Source organism: Aegilops tauschii, chromosome 7 (assembly GCF_002575655.3).
Source record: "Aegilops tauschii subsp. strangulata cultivar AL8/78 chromosome 7, Aet v6.0, whole genome shotgun sequence".
Taxonomy (NCBI): domain Eukaryota; kingdom Viridiplantae; phylum Streptophyta; class Magnoliopsida; order Poales; family Poaceae; genus Aegilops; species Aegilops tauschii.
In genome coordinates, this window is record NC_053041.3 from 478,781,799 (window position 1) to 478,792,717 (window position 10,919).

Sequence of the window (10,919 nt, forward strand, 5' to 3'; positions counted from 1 at the left end):
GTTTCAATTAAGCACCGTGAACAAATTTTATGTTCGGGTTATGTATTTTTTAACGAATAATTTTTATTTATGTGTGTAGAGCGCTGTCGACGTATAAGAGGACGGATTTGCAAAATGCTCTAACAATTCCGAAAAGAAAACTGTGCAAGGGACGAAGGAATTATTGAGATAATCTAAACGTGACTGACAACTGGGCCTCGAAACCTGTGGGGGCCATCCTCCGTCAAACGGACAAGTTGCGGCCTTGCGGGTCCCTCGAAATTCAGTCACGGTGCCCCAACGGCGACACGCCAATACTAGCCAAAGATTCCCATGGGGCACCTTGCGCCCGTCCAACCTCTCCGGTAATCGCCAAATCGAGCAAAGCCATCCCATCGCCGACGGCGAAGCCCGAACCGGGGCGGAGCCCGATACCTAGCCAATCGCCGCCCACAATGCGTCACATCCTCCTCGTTCTCGCGGCCGCCGCGGCGGTCGTCGTCGCCGGCGCCGAGCCCGTCCTCCGCCAGGTCACGGACTTCCCCACCGCCGTGTCCTCGGGCGTCTCCGACGCGGACGCGCTCTTCTGCGACAGCTGGAGGCTGTCGGTGGAGACGGCCAACGCGGGTCCCTGGCGCACCGTGCCGGCGCGCTGCGGGGCGTCCGTGCGCGCGTACATGGAGGGCGAGCGCTACGCGTCCGACTCCGCCGTCGCGGCCGCCGAATCCCTCGCCTTCGCTGCGCAGGCATTCGCGTCGGGCGTGGGGGGAGCCATGCCGGCGTGGGTGTTCGACGTCGACGAGACGCTGCTCTCCAACGCACCCTACTACGCCGTCAGCGGATGGGGGTAATTGACCCCCGACCCCGGCTCTGTTTTCTCCGATTACATTGATTGTGCGTGCTCGGATTAATCAGTCGCTGTTATTGGCTCCTGCATTTGAGATTGGCAATTCATTGGATTCTATGAGAATTTGTGTGAACCCATAACTACCTTAAGAATTTGTGAGTAGGTTTTAGATCTTTCGTCTCAAGTATTGTTTGATAGCTTGTGTTCTTAAGTTTATAGGTGTAAATTTGTCTGAAGCCTGACAAAACAGCACCTGACTGGTAGCCTGTTCTCTTGAGCGTTTGCAGATTTGTCTCTTACGGAAGGACAGCATAATCACATTTCTTCCGTTTGCAATCTTGTTTCACCTGAAGGGCATGAACATCATTGCCCGAGCTACACCTTCATTGCAAGAAACAAACTATAGTAGGGTTATCTGCATTTTGTTTGAAAAAGAAAACAGGGCTCAAATAACTAACTGGAAACCACATTTTAGCAACAAAATTATCAACATCTAAGCCTATTAAATTAAGTGTTGGATTTCACAGCAATCTGGCTCGACTTTCTGGCTCTTCTAGCAAACGCATGCTGCAGACAGCAAGATTATATCCCCTCCTTTCCTTTTCGAAGCAACGATCTCCACATTTATTCCTCTTTTCTTCTTCAGAGCCACCCAAACATCAGCGGCGCCTTATCTTTCTGCTCAAAATTCTCAATGTCCATCACCAGCAATTCGAAGTCATGGTGAAGCAATCTCCAGTTTCTTAGCAACCGGGTTAGTGTGGGCTGTAGAACCTACAGTAATATCCAAGGAGTATGATTGAAACATGTATCATTTCTTAATTTCCAAATTTTCCAAAAGGGCAGATGATGCGATAATATTAAGGATATTCTACTTTGTAGTTTCTATTGATAAAAATTGCTACATCATTTTTTCACAGCTCCACTGATTTTGCAGATTACAGGAATTCAACGAGACCTCATTTGATGCATGGGTAGACATAGCGAAAGCACCTGCATTACCATCTAGCTTGAAACTGTACAATGAACTGCAAGGACTTGGTTTCCATATTATCCTCTTGACTGGGCGAAGTGAATTGCAGCGAAATGCTACAGAGGAAAATCTCTTGTTTGCGGGCTACCATTCATGGGAAAAACTCATACTGAGGTATTTGCCTGCTGCAACTCATGTATCAAATGACTATCTTTTTGCATAAGACGCCATCTTGCTTGGATCCAAGAAGTTTCTGGAAGACCCTAGTTTCCAAATAATATCCTTGGAGATGGTCACTCAGTATGGTATGAACTTCAGGAGGCTTCCCCGAAAACAACTTGTTATTAAGTCAACTTGTTATTCCAGCTAACTATAGTACAAAGTTATACTAAAGTTGAGACACTTATTTTGGGACAGAGGGAGTACTAGTTAGAGTTTGATCCAAACAATCTTAGCCATTTGTCTTGTTCATAATATGTAATCACCAGATCCAAGGACTTAAGAATTAGCTGGAATCCTACCTCCTAATCTCTCCTCCAATAATGGTATATTTTGTAGCTGGTTCAAAATAATAAATCCCCTAACCAATCAAGTATCGACATGTTAATTCTAGGTACATAGCTCATGATTTAGTGTAGGTTTAATGCTTATTCTTTCTTCCTATGATTGGTTTACATGATATAAAGTAACTTCAATAATGAGTACTTACATTGTAAATATAGTTTGACCCATGCATTATTATAATTTCTAGTACAACATATATTGCGGTAAATGTGCACTGCACGCGGATGATTGTTACTTTGCTAGTCCATAGAAAGCTCCCAGTGAATTGTGTCACAATTTAACTTCTAGCAATGTGTTGAATGATGTTCAATGTAAGGAGTGTTGCCAAAATTCTATCAAACATAGAACTCTGCTGTACTTTGATTTTCTATATTGCCATTGTAATGATTTTTTTATTATTTAGAATTGTTAGTGGATCATTTTGAAGTTAGGCTGTATACCATCTTTCTCCGACTTTGAGTTGCATATAATGCGGCTATGAAAAAGAGAGGTCGTACAGTCTACAGTGTAACCATCTAGTTTTATCTAAGTTTTCTTTTCCCATTTTTTACTTGTGCTTGTGCTCTCACTGTACACAAAAGGAAAGTACAGGCATTAAAAAGAATTACTCCATTTTGTACCATAGCCAGTTTGTATTAATCGGAAGTATACACATGCTGCAGGCAAATCTCTGATATTGGCAAGACCGCTGTGCAGTACAAATCAGAGAGGCGAGCTGCAATGGAAGCGGAAGGATTCAAGATACTTGGAAACTCTGGGGATCAATGGAGTGACCTGATAGGATTGCCAATGGCAACGAGATCCTTTAAGCTTCCAAATCCAATGTACTTCATCAGTTGATTCTATTGGCGGCGCTGGAGAAAATAGCTATTCTTCTTGTACAACACTACAACCATTTTTATGGCCCCACTCCCAAAGTTGTTTAAGTTGGCGGCCTTAATTTGTAAAGAATTCTTGAATCAATCACGTCAGTCGCTGGTTGGGTACCAGTGAATTTGCCACTGATGTCTATGGATATATTGCTCAGAAGTGCATGGTTTGTGTGTTGTGCCCGAGAGGATTGGTGATACAAGTTCAAAAATTGCACCACAAGTTGTACTGAGATCTACAGATGAGATTTCAGTTAAATAAACATCACATTGTGCTGGACTACATTAAGCTTTGTTGATTACTGCTAACTGAAAGTGCCAAACGTTGTATATTCAGACACTGCTAACTAACCAAATGTCTGAATATGCATTGTGCTGGGTCACATAGACTCTGTTTATTACAATAATGGGTTTGTGTTGTCAGGACAGTCTCAGCAAGTTGTCCTCAGAATCACCGAGCATATGCAGTTATCACTAATATTGGTCACGGATGAAAATAGAAGCAAAACATGCTCCCAAGAACTTCAGTTGCAGAAATCTCTACTGGCAGACGAAGACATGGAATCTGGGGGTACTCTTTCTGCCTCCGGTGCCTTTAGCTAGCAGAAACATTATCTCGCCCCATGTTACAAAACCTTGCATTGCCTTTCTTTAGCTAGCAGAAATCTCTGCTGCACAGCTCTTTCTTGCTCTGGTACGCAGGTGGTTTACCGCTTCTGTGCGGAAAGCCCCTGCTCCATGCTCTTGACGGCTCCCGGCCCGATGAGCCCCTCGGCGCCGTCTTCTTCGTTATCGTCTTGCTGCGAGGCCCTGGAACGTGAAGCGAAATCGACGAACGGCTCGCCTTCCTGCCGGTGTGGGCGGTGGTCTTCTTTGCGAGATCTTGCAAGCATTTGACGTCGGAAAGAGATGTGAAGGACTGGGACTTCCCTTTGTAGTACTTTGACAGCCCTGTCCTGTGAGAAGTTAATTGTTTATTTTGTCAGTTTTGATTTGGTTGGGTTGGGAACAAGTATGCTGTGGGTTTGGACGTCGGTCCACGCACCTGACGGGAAGGTGCGCCAGCAGCGGCGACAGCTCGTAGAGAGGCCCGCCGCCTCCCCCGTCCAGCCGCATTGCGTCCGACGGCGGCGACGGCGTAGGATCACCCGCCACCAGGGAGGACTCTGCGTCGTCGTCGTCGTCTGTCAGGCTCGACATGATCGACGAGCACAGCGATCCGCTGGACGCGCCGGAATCCAAGCTGGCCACCATCGACTCGGCGTCGGCGGCGCCGGGGACAACGTCTTCACCTCCTCGACGTCGTCCGCCTACACGGAACTCGCCCATGAAGCCCTGGCCTAACAACACATGAACCAAGTAGGCAACAAAATGCGCAGTGTGCTATCGCCACAGGTGGAAGAGGAGCAGGCCATCTTGGTCCTGCTTATATGTGCAAGAAGATCGCGAGGAGCCAGGGGGTGATGGGCTGGATGGATAACGGCGGTGGAAATGGAAAGGAGAACGGACAGAGAGAGAATTGCGGGATATGCATGGCACTAAAGGTTTCCGTGGGCGCAACGCCAGAATTCTGAACCCCTGGTGGTCAGACTGGATGGGTGAGGAAGGTGGAAAAGGAAGCGATCGTCGTCATCCAAATCCGAGTTTCGGCACGTATCGCTCCTCGACAGACGGTCGGATCGATGGATGCTCGTCGCCAACGCTCCTGTGGGCCGTCGGATCAAGGAGCGCCCATACATAACGCGCGCGTAGGAGTTGAACTGATTAAATGGGAGTGGTTAATTGCTAATTAGGGTAGGGATAAACATTGCATTTAAAGGCTAGGTGTGCCAAGAGTGCGCGTGGGGATAATTAAGGCTTGTGCATGCGTGTGCGTCTCCATTGTGGATGTGATCGGCACTGTACAAGTTCGGAAAGTCTTCTCTCGCCACGATTAGCTGCCAAAAAATGGAAAGTCTTATCTCAGCACCATCAACTGCTAAGAAATGGAAAGTTTGAATGGTTAGGAGGCAGTGGTATCCCAATCCCATAAGGATTAAGTCATGATGCTCACATTATACTGGATTTATTTCAGGATTTCTGACGGTACGCGTTCAGTGAGAGGAGACGTTCCTACGGTGACTTCGTCAATCTAAAAATGGTATGTCGGCCCAGTCTTTCCAAAGTGCTCATAGGGGTAGGGCTCCATGTATTTGTTTATAGGGATAAGTGCATGTGCGTATATATGAGCGCCTGCGTTTGTACCGTGTTCTATAAAAAGCACGAGAAGCTGGGGCGACAAACACATAGACACCTTATGCGCCAGTTTTTTTTTTGAGAGAGAAACCTTATGCGCCAGTTGGGGAACACCTCCTGCTAATGGGCCGGTCAAATAAAAAAGTTGAGCGCTACCTCAATTCCTAGTTCGCTCGCCCAAAAAAAGGTTTCATGGTTTGTTCGCCTTTTTATTTCCTTGGTTTACTTGGTTCACAAGGTTCCCAGTTAAGGGCTCTTTGATTAAAGGAACTTCATAGGATTTTTGAAGGGTTAGAGTCTTTATAAATTTTTTTTCTACGTTAGTTTGATTCATACTGAAGGGTTAGAGTCCTTATAATTTTTTTTCTACGTTACTTTGATTCATACGATTGAATCCTACAGAATTTTTTCCTAAGAGATCATGTGTACTATTGAAAATGTAGTATCCACTATAACCTCCTTTTACAATTCCTTTATTTTTCCTGTCGAACCAAACACTCTATGCCAATCTCATAGGATTCAAGTGGGCATGCCACTTTAATCCTGTATTTTTCATATTCCTGCGTTTTGAGAATCCTATGAATCAAAGAGAGCCTTAGCCAGCTCACTATTGACCATTGACCGGGGGCATAGTGCCCATTGACTCTTCGAAAAGTTCATACAATTCAAAAATTGAGAAACTAAAAAAATCATGAATTTGATAAACAATCATGCAATAAAAAATTCATGATATTAGAGAAAGTTCACAAAGTTTTTAAAAAGTTAATGAATTTGAAAAAAAATCACAAAACTTGACAAAATCTCGGGAATTCAGACGAATCTAATAAATATTTATAATTTTAAAAAAGCTTCAATAAATTAAGAAAAAGTTCATGAAATGTCTTAAAATTTTGGGAACTTTAAAAATGTTCATCAATTTCGAAAAAAAGTTCACAAATTAAAAAAAATGTTTGTGGATTTTAAAAGTTCGCGGGTTATGCAAAAAAGGTTCACAAGTTTTAGAAAAGTTCATGTATTTGAAAAAGTGTTCGGACTAAAAAAGTTTCATGCATTTGAGAAAATAAAAGGAAAAAAACTGAGAAACAAAAATAGAAAATAAAAAGAAAAAAATAGAATAAAATGAATCAAAAAATAACAAAACCGGCCCAAAAAACTAAAAAGGAAACCGGACAAAAGATTCCCAAAATCAAGCCAGGAAGCTTCTGGGAGCTTCCCGGAACTGGGAAAGGGCAACTCCTACTAATGTCATATACGGTCCGGCCCATACAGTATCTATGGAGGGAGAGAGGGTGTGCGCCTTGTACAGTTTTGCCTTTAAACAGTGTCTGAAGCGCTAAATAGGAGTTGGCCAAAGCTTACACAAAAATGGAATAGTTCTTGTATTTATGGAGCTGAATATACAGAGGTTTGCTACAAGAGGCCTCCCACTGCAAACGTTATAAGGAAATTTCTGAATGATGCCTGGTGCATCGAACCGTCGAACCTTCGCAGAGAACATGCGAGTGGGCAGGCCTATTTTCAGCGCTAAGCAGAGGTTGTTTTGGTTACGTGTTTGGGAATCTTCCAGAAGGTTTTTGCTGGTTTTTGGACCTTCTAGAAGGTTTTATGTACCTATTTTTCTTTCATTTTCATTTTTACTTTTTGTTTACCTTTTCCTTTTTGGTTTTTATATTTTTCTTCTCCTTTCCGTTTATTTTTTTAAAAAATATGAATTTAAAACAGATTTTAAAATTTTGTTTGGATTTAAAAAAAACTGAATTTTGTTCACTTGATTAAAAAATTGTTTGCATTTCCAAAAAGAACTAAAAATCAAATTAAGTTTGCTTTTTAGAATGATTGAAATTTATTCGTGATTTAAAAAAATGGTTGCGAATTCTATTTAAAAAATCTTAATATTTTGTTCATTTTTTCAGAAAAGATAAAAAATTCGTTGTTTTAAAAAGAGTTCTTTTTCAAGAAAATAGTTACGATTTGCAAAAAAAAAATATTTTCTAAAAACATTCCTGTTTAAAACAGTGTTCAAAATTTCAAAAAATAATCACATTTCCAAAAAAATACTTGGTGTTTCCCTATTGAATAATCTAACATTTTTTTTATGTTTTTTGAAAAACGTAAAAATAACAGGTGCTACGGTAGCCGAGCCGCTACTGCACAAATTGGCAAGCCCAGTCGGGGCGCGCCCTATGTGAACTAAATGGCCAGATAGGCCCTTTGCTAAGCTTCTAGGCCCAATCAGCATTACCTTGTGTAAACAAGTAGGAAAGGGTAAAAAATCATGTAGGACCTCGTTTTTAATAGCTAACAACACAAAATTGCCATGATGTACATAATTAAAATGTCAACCCCTAAAAAATGGCAAACAAAATTTCCATGCTCTGAAATAAGAAAAATTACCATGCTCTGAACAGTTCTAAGATAAGAAGAATTGCCGTTCTCTCAAATGTTTGGCCATTTTCAAGATTCAAGTACTAAAAAGCCATCTTCAAAACACAAATAAAATTTGACATGCTATATAACATAGAAATGGCGCATTTTAAAGTGAATGTAGTTGCATGGGACAACTGAAAGAAAAAAAGGGTTTTCATCATTTATGCCACTAGTTATGTCCGCTACTCAGTTTTGCCATTAGAAGTTATAACTGCTCAAAAATGCCATCGTTCCGTGAGATGCTTGCTCAAAAATGCCATTAGATATCTAAAAAATGCCATCGGTCCATTATATGTTTGCTAAAAAATGACATTAGACATTGTTATTAATTGGTCAAACCCGTTGACCATGTTATATGACAAAAATACCCCTAGACCCACATGTCAGTTCTCTCTATATCACAATGATAATTGTGGGACCCACTTGTCAGGAGTAAGCAAGCAAATAATCTTAAGAGGAAAATAAGAACACCGTTGGGATCAAGTGGGACCCACACTTTATTCTAGTGAGATAGAGAGAGAGCTGACATGCTGGTCCATAGGTATTTTGGTCATTATAACATGGAAAACGAGATTTGAGCTGACAGTAATGGTGTCTAGTGGCATTTTTTAGCATGAGTCTAACGAAGCGATGGCATTTTTGAGCACTTGGAATTCCTAGTGGCAAAATCGAGTAGTGTGACATAACCTGTGGTATAAATGCTAAAAACCCAAAAACATTGTTATTTAGGAATATGACAAAATATGAAAATTTATCTAACGATCACATGGCAGTTTTGCAAAAAAAATGTGTTTTTTTAATCCTGGCAAGTTTTGAAAAATTGTAATAGATGCATGGCAAACTAAGGCGGGGTGGTTTCTCAAAAGCATGGCAAATTTAAGAAAAGTTTCCACGATCTACAAAATAAAAATGCCATGTTCTGAAAAATTAAATTGCCATGTTACCTACAATAAAATTATTGGTGTGACCATAAATAGATTACATGATAAACATGCTAGGTAGCATTCAACATCAAAAAATTTATTTTTATAATTTACCTACTCGAGGAGGAGCATGAATTAAGCTTGGGGATGTTGATACATCTCCAACTTAGCTATAATTTTTTTTATTATTTCATGCTGTTATTTTATCAACCTTAGATACTTTATATGCAATTTTATATCTTTTTTGGGAATTAACCTGTTAACTCACTGCCTAGTGCGAGTTGCCATTTTTTGTTTTACAGAAAATTTGTACCAAACAGGGTCCAAACACGACGAAACTTTTTGATGATTTTTTTCTGGACATAAGAGACCCTAGAAACTCCAGGGAGGGACCAGAAGACCTACAAGGAGACGGCAAGGCAACTGGGTGCGCCCTGATGCCTTGTGATTCCCTCGTGGCTCCGTCTGACCTAATTCCAGCGCCATAAATTCCTAAATATTAAAAAAATAGAGCACGAATCGAAAGAATGTTTCCGCCACCGCAAGTCTCTGTTCTTCCGCGATCCCATCTGGAGGCCTATTCCGGTACTCTGTCGGAGGGGGAGTCGACCACAGAGGACTTCTACATCACACTACTAGGAAATACCTTATAGGTAGATGCTTAGCAGTAGTGTAGGGTAAGTGCCCCACGCTATTGTTAAGTAGTAGTAGCGCGGGCCAAGGACCAACGCTACAGGTACATTTTAGTATCAGAGCGGGGTGACACAACACTCACTGCTGCTAAGTGGGCCATATCACATAACAATAGTAGCAGTGTTGGGTATACTACCTGCACTGCAACTAACCATGTAGCAGTAGCGTGGGTCGTGTACCCGTCCTATGGGCCTCACTTACCAGTAGCACTTGCCATCTACCCGCGCTGCAGGTTGTAAGGTAGCAGTAGCGTGGGCCCACTTATCCTCTTCCGCGCGCGTTGGTCCTCACTCACCCCCTCACTCTTCCTCTCCACTCTCTCTCGCTGCCGGCCCTCCCCTCACTCTCCTTCTGCACTCTCTCTCGCCGCCCCCACACGAGTCTGCCCTTTCCCCCACCACCGGTCCTCAACACGCCTTCCCCAAGCCCGATGTCGTCCTCTGTGGTGGTGGGGGACCTCTCTACGGCCGGTCCTCACCGCGCCTTCCCCCGTCGGCGCCAGGCCCGCTGCCTCTCTCCATCATCCTCAACCCCCTCTGCCGTCACGTTGTTCCCAATCCCCTCCCCTGTCTCATTCTTCTTCGGTTTTCTAGGGTTTATGGTAGATAGGTCAATATTGGATGATGTGATCTTCAACCATTTATACAATCAAGTGAGTTCGAATCAAGGATGACAATAGTATTGTAGTATTGCATTTGGCACACATGCATACATTAGTTGTAGAGTTGCAAATATATGTATCTTAACACAATGAAACTTGTCAATATTATATTAATGTTATACCACTTTGCAAGCAACAAAACAACATGCTACAATATGTAAATATGCACAAACTTGACATGTAGCTACAGTAAGGTTAAAATATAACACAATTTATGTAGGGTTCAAGTTCATAGGTATCAAGGTTAATTTACTATGATTTTCACAAAACACAAAGTGTTATTATAGAGTTCAGGACTTCGTGAAAATTAGCGGTGTGAAAAACAATAACATTGTCATGCTTACTTCACATCAACATATCAGTAGCATAACTAGGGTAGACATGGCAGCAAAGTATCCATACTAGAAGTAGACATGAAAATGACCAACATTTATATACAAAGTTTGTATGAGAATGATGTCTACTACGCAACCTTCTTCTTGTAGACTCGTGTTGGGCCTCCAAACGTAGAGTTTCGTAGGACAGTAGCAATTTTCCCTCAAGTGGATGACCTAAGGTTTATCTATCCGTGGTGTAAGGGCATATTTATCCCTAAGATGTTTTGGTGATTGATGACAATGCTTTTGCGGACTAATCCTGTGCATTGAGTGTTTTTCAGAGATTCATCCTTTTGGCACGAGACGATTCCCTCCCCTCGGAGCTTGAAGCGAAGACGGTGTAGTCCTTCCGGATTAGTTTGGTGGACTAG

General features: G+C 42.3%; 2 protein-coding genes across 3 annotated transcripts; one reads left to right on the plus strand and one right to left on the minus strand.

Moving 5' to 3' along the window:
* Positions 1-275: 275 nt before the first annotated feature.
* Positions 276-3,392, plus strand: LOC109745512 (acid phosphatase 1). 2 transcript variants are annotated; one of them, XM_020304642.4, is made up of 4 exons: positions 276-826; positions 1,473-1,580; positions 1,764-1,973; positions 3,026-3,392. In XM_020304642.4, the coding sequence occupies exons 1-4, from the start codon at positions 435-437 to the stop codon at positions 3,201-3,203; spliced, it is 888 nt and encodes a 295-aa protein (XP_020160231.1). In that variant the 5' UTR covers positions 276-434; the 3' UTR covers positions 3,204-3,392. The 2 variants fall into 2 exon arrangements, with proteins under 2 accessions (XP_020160231.1, XP_020160232.1); XM_020304643.4 differs by lacking the exon at positions 1,473-1,580 and having other exon boundaries at positions 289-826.
* Positions 3,393-3,469: 77 nt separating this feature from the next.
* Positions 3,470-4,693, minus strand: LOC109745513 (uncharacterized). Its single transcript, XM_020304644.4, has 2 exons — positions 4,278-4,693; positions 3,470-4,188 (listed from the first exon to the last, which is right to left on the minus strand). The coding sequence occupies exons 1-2, from the start codon at positions 4,559-4,561 to the stop codon at positions 3,888-3,890; spliced, it is 585 nt and encodes a 194-aa protein (XP_020160233.1). The 5' UTR covers positions 4,562-4,693; the 3' UTR covers positions 3,470-3,887.
* Between the last annotated feature and the right edge of the window lie 6,226 nt (positions 4,694-10,919).

Bases quoted from the DNA above. Each gene is read 5' to 3' on its own strand.
- LOC109745512 (XM_020304642.4), top strand. From the start codon at position 435: ATGCGTCACATCCTCCTCGTTCTCGCGGCCGCCGCGGCGGTCGTCGTC. The intron at 827-1,472 runs GTAATTGACCCC...TTTCTTCTTCAG, and splicing joins TACGCCGTCAGCGGATGGGG to AGCCACCCAAACATCAGCGG. The intron at 1,974-3,025 runs GTATTTGCCTGC...CACATGCTGCAG, and splicing joins TGGGAAAAACTCATACTGAG to GCAAATCTCTGATATTGGCA.
- LOC109745513 (XM_020304644.4), bottom strand. From the start codon at position 4,561: ATGGGCGAGTTCCGTGTAGGCGGACGACGTCGAGGAGGTGAAGACGTT. The intron at 4,189-4,277 runs GTGCGTGGACCG...AACTTCTCACAG, and splicing joins CTGGCGCACCTTCCCGTCAG to GACAGGGCTGTCAAAGTACT.